The sequence below is a fragment of the Salmo salar genome, chromosome 10 (genome assembly GCF_965601325.2).
Source record: "Salmo salar chromosome 10, fSalSal1, whole genome shotgun sequence".
NCBI classification, from domain to species: domain Eukaryota; kingdom Metazoa; phylum Chordata; class Actinopteri; order Salmoniformes; family Salmonidae; genus Salmo; species Salmo salar.
Genome location: NC_138300.1, coordinates 66,592,501 through 66,611,371, shown reverse-complemented (window position 1 = coordinate 66,611,371; position 18,871 = coordinate 66,592,501). Strand labels below are relative to the sequence as shown.

At 44.4% G+C, this 18,871-nt stretch overlaps 1 protein-coding gene across 1 annotated transcript in view; it reads right to left on the bottom strand.

Annotated features, from left to right (window-relative positions):
- Positions 1-14,208: 14,208 nt before the first annotated feature.
- Positions 14,209-18,871, bottom strand: part of mrpl23 (mitochondrial ribosomal protein L23) — a 127,855-nt gene continuing 123,192 nt past the window's right edge. Inside the window, exon 5 of the mRNA XM_045688025.2 lies at positions 14,209-15,140. Within this exon, the coding sequence (XP_045543981.1) occupies positions 14,976-15,140 (165 nt within the window). The 3' untranslated portion in view covers positions 14,209-14,975. The remainder of the gene's footprint in view (positions 15,141-18,871) is intronic.

Genomic DNA, 18,871 nt, shown 5'->3' with positions numbered 1-18,871 from the left:
TAGATGACCAGCAGTGTCAAATAATAATAATCACAGTGGTTGTAGAGGGTGCAACAGGTCAGCACCTCAGGAGTAAATGTCAGTTGGCTTTTCATAGCCGATCATTTAGAGTATCTCTACCGCTCCTGCTGTCTCTAGAGAGTTGAAAACAGCAGGTCTGGGACAGGTAGCACGTCCGGTGAACAGGTCAGGGTTCCATAGCCGCAGGCAGAACAGTTGAAACTGGAGCAGCAGCATGACCAGGTCGACTGGAGACAGCAAGGAGTCATCAGACCAGGTAGTCCTGAGGCATGGTCCTAGGGCTCAGGTCCTCCGGGAGAGAGAAAGAAATAGAGAAAAAGAGAGAGAGAATTAGAGAGAGCATACTTAAATTCACACAGGACACCAGATAGACAGGAGAAATACTCCAGATGTAACAGACTGACCCTAGCCCCCCGACACATAAACTTCTGCAGCATAAATACTGGAGGCTGAGATAGGAGGGGTCGGGAGACACTGTAGCCCCGTCCCCAGACAGGGCCAAACAGGCAGGATATAACCCCACCCACTTTGCCAAAGCACAGCCCCCACACCACTAGAGGGATCTTCAACCACCAACTTACCATTCTTAGACAAGGCCGAGTATAGCCCACAAAGATCTCTCCCACGGCACAACCCAAGGGGGGGCACCAACCCGGACAGGAAGACCATGTCAGTGACGCACCCCTCCTAGGGATGGCATGGAAAAGCACCAGTAAGCCAGTGACTCAGCCCCTGTAATAGGGTTTGAGGCAAAGAATCCCAGTGGAGAGAGGGGAACCAGCCAGGCAGAGACAGCAAAGGCGGTTCGTTGCTCCAGTGCCTTTCCGTTCACCTTCACACTCCTGGGCCAGACTACACTCAATCATAGGACCTACTGAAGAGATGAGTCTTCAATAAAGACTTAAAGGTTGAGACCGAGTCTGCGTCTCTCACATGGATTGGCAGACTATTCCATAAAAGTGGAGCTCTATAGGAGAAAGCCCTGCCTCCAGCTGTTTGCTTGGAAATTCTAGGGACAGTAAGAAGGCCTGCGTCTTGTGACCATAGTGTACGTGTAGTTATGTAGGGAAGGACCAAATCGGAAAGATAGGTAGGTGCAAACCCATGTAATGCTTTGTAGGTTAGCAGTAAAACCTTGAAATAAGCCCTTGCCTTAACAGGAAGCCAGTGTAGAGAGGCTAGCACTGGAGTAATATGATCACATTTTTGGGTTCTAGTCAAGATTCTAGCAGCCGTGTTTAACACTAACTGAAGATTATTTAGTGCTTTTTCCGGGTAGCCGGAAAGTAGAGCATTGCGGCAGTCTAACCTAGAAGTGCCAAAAGCATGGATACATTTTTCTGCATCATTTTTGGACAGAAAGTTTCAGATTTTTGCAATGTTACGTAGATGGAAAAAAGCTGCCTTGAAACAGTCTTGATATGTTCGTCAAAAAAAGAGATCAGGGTCCAGAGTTACGCCGAGGACCTTCACAGTTTTATTTGAGATGACTGTACAACCATCAGATTAATTGTCAGATTCAACAGAAAATCTCTTTGTTTCTTGGGACCTAGAACTAGCATCTCTGTTTTGTCCGAGTTTAAAAGTAGAACATTTGCCGCCATCCACTTCCTTATGTCTGAAACACAGGCTTCCAGGGAGGGCAATTTTGGGGCTTCACCACGTTTCATTGAAATGTACAGCTGTGTGTCATCCGCATAGCAGTGAAAGTTAACATTATGTTTCCGAATGACATCAACAAGAGGTAAAATATATAGTGAAAACAATAGTGGTCCTAAAACGGAGCCTTGAGGAACACCGAAATTTACAGTTGATTTGTCAGAGGACAAACCATCCACAGAGATAAGATCTAAACCAGGCCAGAACTTGTCCGTGTAGACCAATTTGGGTTTCCAATCTCTCCAAAAGAATGTGGTGGTCGATGGTATCAAAAGCAGCACTAAGGTCTATGAGCACGAGGACAGATGCAGAGCCTTGGTCTGCCGCATTTAAAAGGTAATTTACCACCTTCACAAGTGCAGTCTCAGTGCTATGATGGGGTCTAAAACCAGACTGAAGCATTTCGTATACATTGTTTGTCTTCAGGAAGGCAGTGAGTTGCGGCGCAACAGCTTTTTACAAATTATTTGGAGAGGAATTGGAGATTCGATATAGGCCGATAGTTTTTAATATTTTCTGGGTCAAGGTTTGGCTTTTTCAAGAGAGGCTTTATTACTGCCACTTTTAGTGAGTTTGGTACACATCCGGTGGATAGAGAGATGTTTATTATGGTCAACATAGGAGGGCCAAGCACAGGAAGCAGCTCTTTCAGTAGTTTAGTTGGAATAGGGTCCAGTATGCAGCTTGAAGATTTAGAGGCCATGATTATTTTCATCAATGTGTCAAGAGATATAGAATTAAAAAACGTGAGTCTCTCCCTTGATCCTAGGTCCTGGCAGAGTTGTGCAGACTCAGGACAACTGAGCTTTCGAGGAATATGCAGATTTAAACAGGAGTCCGTAATTTGATATCTAATGATCATGATCTTTTCCTCAAAGAAGTTAATAAATGTATCACTGCTGAAGTGAAAGCCATCCTCTCTTTTTAGTTAGCTTTGCGACAGTATCAAAAATCAATTTTGAATTGTTCTTATTTTCCTCAATTAAGTTGGAAAAATAGGATGATCGAGCAGTAGCGAGGGCTCTTCGATACTGCACGGTACTGTCTTTCCAAGCTAGTCGGAAGACTTCCAGTTTGGTGTAGCGCCATTTCCGTTCCAATTTTCTGCTTGCTTCAGAGCTCGGGTATTTTCTGTAAGCAGGGAGCTAGTTTCTTATGACAAATGTTTTTTGTTTTTAGTGGTGCGACTGCATCTAGAGGTATTGCGCAAGGTTAAATTGAGTTCCTCAGTTAGGTGATTAACTGATTTTTGTACTCTGATGTCCTTGGGTAGGTGGAGGGAGTCTGGAAGGGCATCTAGGAATCTTTGGGTTGTCCGAGAATTTATAGCACGGCTTTTGATGATCCTTGGTTGGGGTCTGAGCAGATTATTTGTTGCGATTGCAAACGTAATAAAATGGTGGTCCGATAGTCCAGGATTATGTGGAAAACATTAAGATCCACAACAATTATTCCACGGAACAAAACTACAGTCAGGGAAAAAAGTATTTGATCCCCTGCTGATTTTGTACGTTTCCCCACTGACAAAGAAATTATCAGTCTATAATTTCAATGGTAGGTTTATTTGAACAGTGAGAGACAGAATAACAAGAAAAAATCCAGAAAACGCATGTCAAAAATGTTATAAATTGATTTGCATTTTAATGAGGGAAATAAGTATTTGACCCCTCTGCAAAACATGACTTAGTACTTGGTGGCAAAACCCTTGTTGGCAATCACAGAGGTCAGACATTTCTTGTAGTTGGCCACCAGGTTTGCACACATCTCAGGAGGGATTTTGTCCCACTCCTCTTTGCAGATCTTCTCCAAGTCATTAAGGTTTCGAGGCTGACGTTTGGCAACTCGAACCTTCATCTCCCTCCACAGATTTTCTATGGGATTAAGGTCTGGAGACTGGCTAGGCCACTCCAGGACCTTAATGTGCTTCTTCTTGAGCCACTCCTTTGTTGCCTTGGCCGTGTGTTTTGCGTCTTGCAGCCCAGCTATCCTTGCCATAAAGCGACCGTTCTCCTGTATATTATGAGTACAGCGACTGCAATTAGAAGGCATCATGTTAATGTCACTACTTAGGTTCGGATGGTGGGGGTCCTGACGAACCACGTCCAGATAAAGCGTCCGGGTGAAAAAGTTGAACGAAACAAGTCGAGCGAGGGAAAAACAAAAAATATAAACGGTAATTAAAAAGTAAAAACCGTAAAGTAAGGTTAGCAACAAACCGCACAGCAGCACGTAAACAAGTCCACAAGTTGTGACCGGAAATTATGTTGTCAGCTCTAGCATGTCATGAACTAAGGGGCCTAGCCCGAACCATAAAAAACATCCCCAGACCATTATTCCTCCACCACCAAACTTTACAGTTGGCACTATGCATAGGGGCAGGTACCATTCTCCTGACATCTGCCAAATCTAGCTTAGTCCGTCAGACTGCTAGATGGTGAAGCATGATTCATCACACCAGAGAACGCTTTTCTACTGCTCCAGAGTCGAATCGCGGCAAGCGTTAGCCAACCGACACTTGGCATTGCGCATGGTAATCTTAGGTTTGTGTGCTGCTGCTCGGCCATGGAAATCCATTTCATGAAACTCCCGACTAACAGTTCTTGTGCTGACGATTTTCACTAATTTGAAGGGGTGTCCACATACTTTTGTACAGTGTATATATATATATATATATATATATATATATATACTTTTGAATGCTGGCGGTGCTTTCACTCTAGTGGTAGCATGACTGACCCACCGCCAAACCGGTCATGCTGGAGGATGTTGCAGGCAGCAGAACGTTCTCCACGGCGTCTCCAGACTCTGTCATGTCTGTCACATGCTCAGTGTGAACCTGCTTTCATCTGTGAAGAGCACAGGGCGCCAGTGGCGAATTTGCCAATCTTGGTGTTCTCTGGCAAATGCCAAACGTACTGCACGGTGTTGGGCTGTAAGCATAACCCCCACCTGTGGACGTCGGGCCCTCATACCACCCTCATGGAGTCTGTTTCTGACCGTTTGAGCAGACACATGCACATTTGTGGCCTGCTGGAGGTCATTTCGCAGGGCTCTGGCAGTGCTTCTCCTGCTCCTCCTTGCACAAAGGCGGAGGTAGCGGTCCTGCTGCTGGGTTGTTGCCCTCCTACGGCCTCCTCCACGTCTCCTGATGTACTGGCCTGTCTCCTGGTAGCGTCTCCATGCTCTGGACACTACGCTGACAGACACAGCAAACCTTCATGCCACAGCTCGCATTGATGTGCCATCCTGGATGAGCTGCACTACCTGAGCCACTTGTGTGGGTTGTAGACTCCGTCTCATGCTACCACTAGAGTGAAAGCACCGCCAGCATTCAAAAGTGACCAAAACATCAGCCAGGAAGCATAGGAACTGAGAAGTGGTCTGTGGTCACCACCTGCAGAACCACTCCTTTATTGGGGGTGTCTTGCTAATTGCCTATAATTTCCACCTGTTGTCTATTCCATTTGCACAACAGCATGTGAAATTTATTGTCAATCAGTGTTGCTTCCTAAGTGGACAGTTTGATTTCACAGAAGTGTGATTGACTTGGAGTTACATTGTGTTGTTTAAGTGTTCCCTTTATTTTTTTGAGCAGTGTATATCTTAATCTGTTGGACTCAGAGTGATGAAATTTAGCTCACATACTCAGGGATATGAGTCTAGAACACCTGTAAAGTATGGTTCAGTTTTCCAGTATGGGGGCGCTGTTGAGCAGAAAAAACATTAATGAAAGCTCATTGTCTCATAGCGGCCATTTTGTTTGAGCTAGTGTCCTAGAAAATTATTTAAAAACATGGGTACATAGATGCTAAGTAGCAAATTTGGTTCCGATCATTCCAATGGTTCTAGGGAGAAATACATTTAAAGTAGTCAACATCATTACAAATGGTCCAAAATACATCAAAGGCATATTGCATGATATGTTTCGTGTTGAGTTCAGTGTGGCAAGGAGTGCAGAAGCAGCTCATCCTTTGAAAATAGACATAAAAAGATTCTGGGGATGAGCATGTGCATCTTAGAAATGTGTCCATTGTTCCTCTTCAGTGCATTTAACCATATGTCACAAGTAAAAGTATTGGTTAACGAGTTGATAAAATTCCAAGTCCGGAAGGTTCACCCCGCTCCTCCGCTCTCTCCACTGGCTTCCAGTCGAAGCTCGCATCTGCTACAAGACCATGGTGCTTGCCTATGGAGCTGTGAGGGGAACGGCACCTCCGTACCTTCAGGCTCTGATCAGGCCCTACACCCAAACAAGGGCACTGCGTTCATCCACCTCTGGCCTGCTCGCCTCCCTACCTCTGAGGAAGCACAGTTCCCGCTCAGCCCAGTCAAAACTGTTCGCTGCTCTGGCACCCCAATGGTGGAACAAGCTCCCTCACGACGCCAGGACAGCGGAGTCAATCACCACCTTCCGGAGACACCTGAAACCCCACCTCTTTAAGGAATACCTGGGATAGGATAAAGTAATCCTTCTACCCCCCCTTAAAAGATGTAGATGCACTATTGTAAAGTGGCTGTTCCACTGGATATTATAAGGTGAATGCACCAATTTGTAAGTCGCTCTGGATAAGAGCGTCTGCTAAATGACTTAAATGTAAATGTAAATGTAAATGTTAAAACCATCAGACTTTGGAAGATGTAAAATGTCCTTTTAATTCTATGAATATTATTTGCCCATATAAAGTCTGTTATGACCGAGTATACTTTATTAAAAAATGTCTTTGGTGGGGTAATTGGTATTACCGAAAATAAGGTCCACTTACAGGTTTATTCCACCTGTAAGATTTTTGGGAATATTGTTATATTTAATTAGATCTGCTTTCAAATTGTTGAGTAATGGAATAAAGTTATCTTTAAAATATTTGTTTGTTGTCACTTAAGCATCCTAAGTATTTAATATGTTTAGTGGTCCACTTAAAGGATTGCTGTTGATCGTGAGTTATTATTTTTCGTTTTCCTTTTGCCATTATTTCATTTTTTCGGGATTAATTTTATAACCTGAGATTCTAAAGAATTCTGAAAATATTCTTAGCTAAGGGGGCATCGACTTTTCAATATTGGTCATGTATAACAGGAGATCAACAGCAAATAAGTGAACACAGGAGTGGGGAGAGAGGACGTCCCTGTCTTGTGCTCATTTCTAAAGCAATTTCGTCAGATAATGTATTATTTGTTTATATTCTTATTTTAAGATATTTATATAATAGTTTTATTACATTTATTATTTCAGCCGGAAAGTTGAAAGCTTCCAAAGTTTTGAATAGAAAAAGACATTCAAGATGGTTTAAAGCCTTTTCGGCATCAACAGTCATTATTGATACAGCTATATCTTGTTTTTTTTGCATATTGTATTAAACTGAAAATTTAACTTGTATTTGTTTGTAAGTGTCTATTTTTGATAAACATTGTTTGAATGACATATATTAAGTCTGGTAAGACTTTTGCCATTCTATTGCTTATAAGCTTTCACAATTTATTAAAATCTGCAGGGGACGATCCAGATTTTCCTGGTTTTAATATATCTAAAATAACAGTTTGATACATGGAGCTAGGAAGTACTGAATTGAGTGACGTGTGTTGTCATTTGTGTAAATAGGGGCGCTTCTTTGTCACAATGTGTTTAACAGAATTCTATGGGAAAGCCATCCATTCCTGGTGCTTTTTCTCCATGCAAATGTTTTTAAAGTATTTCATATTTATTTTCGTGGGATCTATATTTTTAGGATTTGGAACCCGCACAACATGATGCTGCCACCCCCGTGCTTCATGGTTGGGATGGTGTTCTTCGGCTTGCAAGCCTCCCCCTTTTTCCTCCTATCATAACATAATGTTCATTATGGCCAAACAGTTCTATTTTTGTTTCATCAGACCAGAGGACATTTCTCCAAAAGGTACGATCTCATCGGTCTCCCGACCTTGATAATTTTTTGTCTGCTGATCATTTCTTCAGGGTTGTTGGGTCTAAGAAGGCTATATGATCCGTCCAACTGTTTAATTCTGATTTATATACATTTTCATAGAAGCTTTTAAAATAGTCATTAATCACATTGTTGTTTCTAATTACCGCATTTGTATCTTTATCTTTTAAAATTATAATTGACTTGGCGTGTGTTCATTTTGTGAGAGCTGTGAGATATTTATCAGGTTTATTTGCCATTAAGTAGTATGCTTTATTTGAGTTTAACCTGTAGTTGTTGTCTCTCTTCAGAAGTAAAATATCATATTTCTGTTTTTAAGTTCAGATTTTCTTTTCCTTCTTTAGCTTGTAAAGAATATTATAATAATTTTTAACCATTTTTCTCCCCGTGATATCAAATTGGTAGTTACAGTCTTGTCCCATTGCTGCAACTCCACTACGGACTCGGGACAGGTGAAGGTCGAGAGCCATGCGTCCTCCAAAACACGACCTTGTCAAGCCGCACTGCTTCTTGACACACTGCTTGCTTAAACCAGAAGCCAAGCCGCATCAATGTGTCGGAGGAAACACCAGCCTGCTGGCGACTGAAGTCAGTTTGCAGGCGCCCAGCCCGCAACAAGGAGTCGCTAGAGCCCGATGGGACAAGGAAATCCCGGCCGGCCAAACCCTCCAATAACCCAGGTAATGCTGGGCCAATTTTGCACCGCCTCATCGGTCTCCCGGTCATCGTCGGCTGTGACACAGCCTGGTGTTTCTAATATTTATAATTTTGTGAAAAACAGTTAAAACATTACTTCTTTGGCACAGAACGACCGATCTGCACAAACCTTGATACATGGCATCTATGGGCTAATGTCTCCCAATGAAACATTTTCAAGGCTAGTATGTCAAACAAAATACTGACCAATAGACATTCACGTGGGAGTGGTCTGGCACACAAATGCCTATAGATCAGACACGGATAATTGTATTTTAACAAACATTGGTGCACATGTTCCAAACCCTGTCAAGTCTCAACATATGCAAGCACATTCAGATCGACCACGCGTAGGTGGTATACCCGGGAAGATGTTTATATCTCTTGATCTGTTCGACTCAGAGTGATGAAATGTGGCACACACACTCAGCGAGGTGTCTAGCTAACCTGTAGAGTATGTTTGAGTTTGGCCGCATGGTGGAGCTGTTGGACAGGAAAAAACTTTCATGCAAGTTCATTAGCTCATAGCGGCCATGTTGTTTTAACTAGACTCTTGGAAAATGCTATATACAGTTGAAGTCAGAAGTTTACATACACTTAGGTTGGAGTCATTAAAACTCGTTTTTCAACCACTCCATACATTTCTTGTTAACAAAATATAGTTTGTGCATGACACAAGTAATTTTTCCAACAATTGTTTACAGACAGATTATTTCACTTATAATTCACTGTATCACAATTCCAGTGGGTCAGAAGTTTACATATACTAAGTTGACTGTGCCTTTAAACAGCTTGGAAAATTCCAGAAAGTGATGTCATGGCTTTAGAAGCGTCTGATAGGCTAATTGACATAATTTGAGTCAATTGGAGGTGTACCTCTGGATGTATTTCAAGGCCTACCTTCAAACTCAGTGCCTCTGCTTGACATCATGGGAAAATCTAAATAAATCAGCCAAGACCTCAGAAAAAAATGTGGACCTCCACAAGTCTGGTTCATCCTTGGGAGCAATTTCCAAACGCCTGAAGGTACCACTTTCACCTGTACAAGCAATAGTACGCAAGTATAAACACCATGGGACCACGCAGCCGTCATACCGCTCAGGAAGGAGACGCGTTCTGTCTCCTAGAGAGGAACGTACTTCGGTGCGAAAAGTGCAAATCAATCCCAGAACAACAGCAAAGGACCTTGTGAAGATGCGGAAGGAAACAGGTCCAAAAATATCCATATCCACAGTAAAACGAGTCCTATATCGACATAACCTGAAAGGCCGCTCAGCAATGAAGAAGCCACTGCTCCAAAACCGCCATAAAAAAGCCAGACTACAGTCTGCAACTGCACACGGGGAAAAAGATTGTACTTTTTGGAGAAATGTCCTCTGGTCTGATGAAACAAAAATAGAACTGTTTGGCCATAATGAACATTATGTTATGATTGGAGGAAAAAGGGGGAGGCTTGCAAGCCGAAGAACACCATCCCAACCATGAAGCACGGGGGTGGCAGCATCATGTTGTGCGGGTGCCTTGCTGCAGAAGGGACTGGTGCACTTCACAAAATAAATGGCATCATGAGGCAGGAAAATTATGTGGATATATTGAAGCAACATCTCAAGACATCAGTCAGGCAGTTAAAGCTTGGTCGCAAATGGGTCTTCCAAATGGACAATAACCCCAAGCATACTTCCAAAGTTGTGGCAAAATGGCTTAAGGACAACAAAGTCAAGGTATTGGAGTGGCCATCACAAAGCCCTGACCTCAATCCCATAGAAAATGTGTGGGTAGAACTGAAAAGGCATGTGTGAGCAAGGTGACCTACAAACCTGACTCAGTTACACCAGCTCTGTCAGGAGGAATGGGCCAGAATTCACCCAACTTATTGTGGGAAGCTTGTGGAAGGTTACTCAAAATGTTTGACCCAAGTTAAACAATTTAAAGGCAATGCTACAAAATACTAATTGAGTGTATGTAAACTACTGACCCACTGGGAATGTGATGAAAGAAATAAAGCTGAAATAAATCATTCTCTCTACTATTATTCTGACATTTCACATTCTTTAAAAAAAGTGTTGATCCTAACTGACCTAAGACAGGGAATTTCAGAAATTGTGAAAAACTGAGTTTAAATGTATTTGGCTAAGGTGTATGTAAACTTCCGACTTCAACTGTAGATGTTACGAACCAAATATGGTGCTGATCATTCCAGCGGTTCAGGAGAAGAAGATTTTAAAGTAGTCAATATCATTAAAAACAGTCCAAAATACATCAAAATCATAATGTATGATCTAGTTGATTTTGAGTTCTGATATTTGCCAAACGTGGTGAGATAGTAGCTCATCCTAGGCCGATCTGTCCAATTTGTCCTGGTGGTGGCACAGAGGGTACACAGCTAACGTTAAGGGTTTGGATCCCGCAAGCGGGATAAAAATCGACAACATCCGGTGAAGTAGGGGAGCGCCAAATTCAAATTACAAAATCGTAATATTAAACATTCTTGAACATACAAGTGTCTTACATGATTTTAAAGCTTAACTTCTTGTTAACTTCTTGGTGACAGGGGGCAGTATTCGGAAATTCAGATGAATAACGTGCCCAAATTAAACTGCCCGCTACTCGGGCCCAGAAGGTAGGATATGCATATTATCTGAAGTTTCTAAAACTGTTTGAATGATGTCTGTAAGTATAACAGAACTCATATGGTAGGCAAAAACCTGAGAAAAATTCCAACCAGGAAGTGGTTTGTAGTTTTTCAAGTGATTGCCTATCCAAACTACAGTGTCTGTGAGGTCATTTTGCACTTCCTAAGGCTTCCACTAGATGTCAACAGTCTTTAGAACCTTGTTTCATGCTTCTACTGTTACTGGGGAGAGAATAAGAGCTGTGGACTGCCTGAGACCAATGAGTTGTTTACGGCGCGGTTTACAGGCGCATTCCTTCGTTTTCCTCTGTAATGAATACGCTATTGTCCGGTTGGAATATTATCTAATATTTATGATAAAAAGACCCAAAGGATTGATTATAAACATTGTTTGACATGTTTCTACGAACAGTAATGGAACTTTTAGACTTTTCATCTCGGGTTTTGCGCTCGTGCTTTATGCCTTTTGAATAGTGATCTGAACACGCGAACAAAACGGAGGTATTTGGACATAAATATGGAGTTTATCGAACAAAACTAACATTACCAAAGGGTAACGCGCGAGCACAATTCGAGACACAAAAAGTCAAAATGTTCCATTACCGTACTTAGAAGCATGTCAAACGCTGTTTAAAATCAATTTTCATGGTATTTTTAATGTAAAATTGCGATAATATTCCAACCGGACAATAGTGTATTCATTCAAGGAGGAAAAGAAAAAACAGCGTGCTCTCGGGAACGTGCATATCCAATCTCTTTGTCCTCAGGCAGACCACTCAGTAACTGAGCTCCTATACTATCCCCAGAGACAGAAGGCTCAATCCACTTTCTGAAGGCTTTAGACAGCCAATGGAAGCCTTAGAAAGTGCAACGTAACAGAACAGATAGTGTAGTTTCGAAAGGGACTAGAAAGAAGCACTACATTTCTCAGATCCTACACTTCCTGGTTGAATGTTTCTCAGGTTTTGACTGCCATATGAGTTCTGTTATACTCACAGACACCATTCAAACAGTTTTAGAAACTTCAGAGTGTTTTCTATCCAAATATACTAATAATATGCATATTCTCATTTCTGGGCAAGAGTAGTAACCAGTTTAAATCGGGTACGTTTTTTCATCCGGCCGTGAAAATACTGCCCCCTATCCATATCAGGTTATAGATGCAACGTAAAACCATTGTATTCCATTGAGCCCATTACCAGGGTGTGTTTGACACGTCATTACAAGCCTCTTCAAAGTCGTAACTTAATAGGACAACAACAAATGGAAAAAGCAGGAGCAGTATTACCAAAGTATTATGGAACAACATACTTAATAAAATGTTGCTCCAAAAGCAATTACATTTTTATTACAAAGGCATAAGAACAGTTTAATGGTGTCACTGAGAATGCTAACAGTAACAAAATATGGCTATTAAGTGTCAAAAGGAAACTAAATATCTCAAACCTGCCTTTTTGAATCAAATACAGCCAAGGTAGGTTGAAAATCATGTTAGTTTGTATTCTGAGCAAGCTATCCCTTTAAAGATGGTATTGTGTGTGTTTGAAACAATAACACTTACACTCAGATGAACAAAGAGGTTCGAAGTTGTGTTTACTAAGCATCCAACTTGCTGTTTGCAAGGTTGCTTTCAATTGCTCTGCAGTATTTTCAGGTATCACAAAATGAATTGCGGTTTTCAACCTTTTCAGTGTCGAAAGAGTCATACAGTAGTTGAGCGTCACAACTTATCTGTACAAAATATCATTGGTTAATTTATGACTTGATTATGTACACCTGGGGCAATGGACATTCAGGAGAACGGACATTTACAAAATGTTCAGATATAATCTATTGTGTAGATTAAATAAAGTATCATTCCAAAATGCTATATATGCATTTTGAGAAATGTTGGCAAATTAGCTTTTATTGTTCAAAGAAGTTATGAAAGAGATTGGTGTTTTTTTTCACCATCTAATCATGAAATGGGGTTGTACAACGTATATTTCAAAGACATGTATTAATTTGAAATATATCACTTGATGGTTTCATTTCAGAGACACAAATAATCATGTTTAGTTGCAAAATGCAAAAAGTTGAGTAAACTGAAAAAGCCTCTCTCAGTATCCTCCTCCCTCTCTCTTTCTCAAACACTATCCTCTGGCGTCCTCTTCCACTATACTCCTTCATCTCTCTTTCTCTCTACTCCATCCTATCTCATTCACACTGTTCTCTCTCTCTCACTCAGTATCAGGACTACCACGTCTTATGTGAAGGGGAGGGAAGAGAACCCTCTACATGGCCCCATCTTCCTCCCCCCCCCCCCCCACACCACACCCTGTAGCCTCCTGTATCCTGACAGGCAGGGAGAACATTGTGTGAATAAACAGGGAAAGTAGTGCCAGCTGCAGACACTGCTGCACTGCTGGGGGAAATGCATTGTGCTCCCAGCGTTTTATTGGGTATGGGGAGGGAGGGGAGGAAGAGAGGAGGGAGACATAGTTGCTTGGCAAACACCAGAGCTAGATTTCCCAACTTTCATGTGGGGTCTCTTCAGGAGGTGAGGAGAGCAGAGGGGAATTTGGGCTCGCTCGCTCTTTCCCTCTCCAGCTGCTTCTCTGGACGACCAGGGAGGGATGAGGTGGAAGAAAAAGCGTGACAGAGAGAGAAAGAGATGGAGAAAGTTTTGTGGGGGCTTGTTTTGTTCTAAATCAAATAGTTTTATAGCTACGCAGGGGGTGTGTGGTTCCAGGCACAACACAATGGCCAACAGGATCAATATTGACATTCTCCTTGGCGATAGTCCGGTTGGCTCGGTGTGGTCAGAGGACTGAGGTATGAAGGACTGGAACCCACATGGACACGCTGCCATTTTGTGGTCACGGCTGGAGGACAGTTTCAGTAAGGTCCTGGGTTTATCCCACAATGGCAGTTCTTAGACAGCCTTGGGAGAGTATACCCTGGCTCTGTCCCAAATGGCATCCACCTCCTTATATAGTGCACTCATCTTGACCAGAGCCTTATGGGTGCACTACATGGAAAATAGGGTGCCATTTGGGACGCAACCCTGACCCTCCCTTAAGGACCCTATTAAGGCCCTATTACCGTAAGTCGGCTTTCATCCTTCTGGTCCGTTGCCAGCTCGTAGCACAGCTCATTACTTTATCACAATAACTGGACCACTTTGGCACCACCGTGCTGTATGGGACTGTGTGTGTGTGGAGCGTGGTATTGGAAGTGCCCAGTCCAAGGAAAAACACAGCAGTGGTAGACTAAAGAGAGTAAATGTAACAGTAAGCAGAGGCTTGACAAGTTACTTTTTATTAGCTTTTCCTTGTACAGTAGTTCACAGTAAAACACTCACACAGACATATTGAGGTGAACTGAATCATACAGTTAAACGCTCACACAGACAGATTGAGGTGAACTGAATCATACAGTAAAACACTCACACAGACAGATTGAGGTGAACTGAAAACACATTTCCACACAGTAGCCTTGTTCTTCAGGGAGAGGTGGCCAACCCTCCTGTTTGAAAACTACTGGGGGTGCAGGGTTTTGTTCTAGCTCTGCTCTAACACAACTGATTTGACAGTTCATCAGCAGTATTCAGCTACTCTCATCAAAACATTGGCTTGTTGAATCGGGTGTGTTACAGCAGGTTCAGAGCAAAATCCTGGATACCCATTAGGTCTCCAGAAGGAGGGTCGGTCAACACTGGAAAAAGTGGTGTTACCTGACAATAGAGAATGTCTCAAATGTTGAAAAACTGTATTTTAAGTATTTTCCATTGTTATTCACCAATTAATATTATGTCTGAACAGCTATTGGTCACGTTGCATTCTTACAATGACAGTAGCTAGGTTTCCATCCAATTGGCGACATATTTTCATACGAATATTCTACAATCTGCATGAAGAAAATATGCTAATTTTCCCACCAGTGGTGTTTCCACCAAACTGACTTGTTGCGGATAAAAATCTGTACATGATGACACACAATATTAACAGTCTCTCACAAACAAACCCACACACTAGCACTGCATATCTCCGAACACAAACACTCTCGCTCTACAGGCCGAACCACTCTGTGAGCCCTCCCCTGCGAAGGTCCGGTTTCTGCCTCTGTTTCTCATCCTCCATGAACTTCTCCTGCATCTCCTCCACCGAGCCCTCGGCTGACTTCACATCCTTCTCGGTGAAGATGTCAGGGAACTCGAATGTCTGCTGCTGCACCTGGAGACACACAGAGGGAGAGTGTTTGAGACAGAATCACCTAGGGTCAATCTGAAATGGCAACTCGCCACCAACCCCTTGTCCCCTAAGCCCTTGGTCTCTACTCACTTAGCTGACAAGACAGGGGCCATGAGGTGTTACACACAAATGCTTGTGTGCTATAGACCGTAGACAGACACTTTCCAACTCCTTTATCACCAAAGCTATCACTTCTCTCTGCCTCACAGACATTCTCTCTCTCCCTCACAGACACAGTCTCTCTCCCTCACAGACATTCTCTCTCCCTCACAGACATTCTCTCTCCCTCACAGAGATTCTCTCTCCCTCACAGACAGTCTCTCTCTCCCCCTCACAGACATTCTCTCTCTCTCCCAGACACAGTCTCTCTCTCCCTCCCAGACACAGTCTCTCCCTCACAGACATTCTCTCTCCCTCACAGACATTCTCTCTCCCAGACACAGTTTCTCTCTCCCTCACAGACATTCTTCTCTCTCTCCCAGACAGTCTCTCTTCCTCAGACATTCTCTCTCTCTCTCCCAGACCCAGACAGTCTCTCTCTCTCTCCCAGACACAGCCAGTCTCTCTCTCTCTCCCAGACACAGTCTCTCTCTCCCTCACAGACCTTCTCCCACAGACGTTCTCTCTCTCTTCCTCACAGACGTTCTCTCTCTCTCTCCCTCACAGACATTCTCTCTCTCCCTCACAGACATTCTCTCTCTCTCTCTCCCTCACAGACATTCTCTCTCTCTCTCTCCCTCACAGACATCCTCTCTCTCTCTCCCTCACAGACATTCTCTCTCTCTCTCTCTCCCTCACAGACATTCTCTCTCTCTCTCTCTCCCTCCCTCACAGACATTCTCTCTCTCTCTCTCTCTCCCTCACAGACATTCTCTCTCTCTCTCTCTCTCCCTCACAGACATTCTCTCTCTCTCTCTCTCCCTCACAGACATTCTCTCTCTCTCTCTCTCCCTCACAGACATTCTCTCTCTCTCTCTCTCCCTCACAGACATTGTCTCTCTCTCTATCCCTCACAGACATTCTCCCTCACAGACATTCTCTCTCTCTCCCTCACAGACATTCTCTCTCCCTCACAGACATTCTCTCTCTCTCCCTCACAGACATTCTCTCTCTCTCCCTCACAGACATTCTCTCTCTCTCCCTCACAGACATTCTCTCTCTCTCTCTCCCTCACAGACATTCTCTCTCTCTCCCTCACAGACATTCTCTCTCCCTGACATTCTCTCTCTCTCTCTCAGACATTCTCTCTCTCCCTCACAGACATTCTCTCTCTCTCTTTCTCCCACAGACATTCTCTCTCTTTCTCCCTCACAGACATCCTCTCTCTTTCTCCCTCACAGAAATTCTCTCTCTCTCCCTCACAGACATTCTCTCTCTCTCTCCCTCACAGACATTCTCTCTCTCTCCCGCACAGACATTCTCTCTCTCTCCCGCAGACATTCTCTCTCTCCCTCACAGACATTCTCTCTCTCCCTCACAGACATTCTCTCTTTCCCTCACAGACAGTCTCTCTCTCCCAGACAGTCTCTCTCCCTCCAAGACACAGACAGTCTCTCTCTCTCCCAGACACAGACAGTCTCTCTCTCGCTCGCTCCCAGACAGTCTCTCTCTCGCTCGCTCCCAGACAGTCTCTCTCTCGCTCGCTCCCAGACAGTCTCTCTCTCGCTCGCTCCCAGACAGTCTCTCTCTCGCTCGCTCCCAGACAGTCTCTCTCTCGCTCGCTCCCAGACAGTCTCTCTCTCGCTCGCTCCCAGACAGTCTCTCTCTCGCTCGCTCCCAGACAGTCTCTCTCTCGCTCGCTCCCAGACAGTCTCTCTCTCGCTCGCTCCCAGACAGTCTCTCTCTCGCTCGCTCCCAGACAGTCTCTCTCTCGCTCGCTCCCAGACAGTCTCTCTCTCGCTCGCTCCCAGACAGTCTCTCTCTCGCTCGCTCCCAGACAGTCTCTCTCTCTCTCCCAGACAGTCTCTCTCTCTCAACACACACAGACAGTCTCTCTCTCTCAACACACACAGACAGTCTCTCTCTCCCACACACAGGCAGTCTCTCTCTCTCTCTCTCCCACATACAGGCAGTCTCTCTCTCTCTCTCTCTCCCACATACAGGCAGTCTCTCTCTCTCGCTCTCTCCCAGACCCAGACAGTCTCTCTCTCTCTCTCCCAGACACAGCCAGTCTCTCTCTCTCTCCCAGACACAGCCAGTCTCTCTCTCTCTCCCAGACACAGTTTCTCTCTCTCCCTCTCTCCCAGACACAGTCTCTCTCTCTCTCTCCCAGACACAGTCTCTCTCTCCCTCACAGACATTCTCTCTCTCCCTCACAGACATTCTCTCTCTCTCCCTCACAGACATTCTCTCTCTCTCCCTCACAGACATTCTCTCTCTCTCCCTCACAGACATCCTCTCTCTCTCTCCCTCACAGACATCCTCTCTCTCTCTCCCTCACAGACATCCTCTCTCTCTCCCTCACAGACATTCTCTCTCTCTCTCCCACACAGACATTCTCTCTCTCTCTCCCACAGACATTCTCTCTCTCTCTCTCTCTCCCTCACAGACATTCTCTCTCTCTCTCTCTCTCTCCCTCACAGACATTGTCTCTCTCCCTCACAGACATTCTCTCTCTCTCCCTCACAGACATTCTCTCTCTCTCTCCGTCACAGACATTCTCTCTCTCTCTCCCTCACAGACATTCTCTCTCTCTCTCCCTCACAGACATTCTCTCTCTCCCTCAGACATTCTCTCTCTCCCTCACAGACATTCTCTCTCTCTCTTTCTCCCTCACAGACATTCTCTCTCTCTCTTTCTCCCTCACAGACATTCTCTCTCTCTCTTTCTCCCTCACAGACATTCTCTCTCTCTCTTCCTCACAGACATTCTCTCTCTCTCTCTCTCCCTCACAGACATTCTCTCTCTCTCTCTCTCTCCCTCACAGACATTCTCTCTCTCCCTCACAGACATTCTCTCTCTCCCTCACAGACATTCTCTCTTTCTCTCCCTCACAGACATTCTCTCTTTCTCTCCCTCACAGACATTCTCTCTTTCTCTCCCTCACAGACAGTCTCTCTCTCCCAGACAGTCTCTCTCTCCCAGACAGTCTCTCTCCCAGACAGTCTCTCTCCCTCCAAGACACAGACAGTCTCTCTCTCCCAGACACAGACAGTCTCTCTCTCTCCCAGACACAGACAGTCTCTCTCTCTCCCAGACACAGACAGTCTCTCTCTCTCCCAGACACAGACAGTCTCTCTCTCTCCCAGACACAGACAGTCTCTCTCTCTCCCAGACAGTCTCTCCCTCTCCCAGACAGTCTCTCCCTCTCCCAGACAGTCTCTCCCTCTCCCAGACAGTCTCTCCCTCTCCCAGACAGTCTCTCCCTCTCCCAGACAGTCTCTCCCTCTCCCAGACAGTCTCTCCCTCTCCCAGACAGTCTCTCTCTCTCCCAGACAGTCTCTCTCTCTCTCCCAGACAGTCTCTCTCTCTCTCCCAGACAGTCTCTCTCTCTCTCCCAGACAGGCTCTCTCTCTCTCCCAGACAGGCTCTCTCTCTCTCCCAGACAGGCTCTCTCTCTCTCCCAGACAGTCTCTCTCTCTCTCCCAGACAGTCTCTCTCTCTCTCCCAGACAGTCTCTCTCTCTCTCCCAGACAGTCTCTCTCTCTCTCCCAGACAGTCTCTCTCTCTCTCAACACACACAGACAGTCTCTCTCTCTCTCCCAGACAGGCTC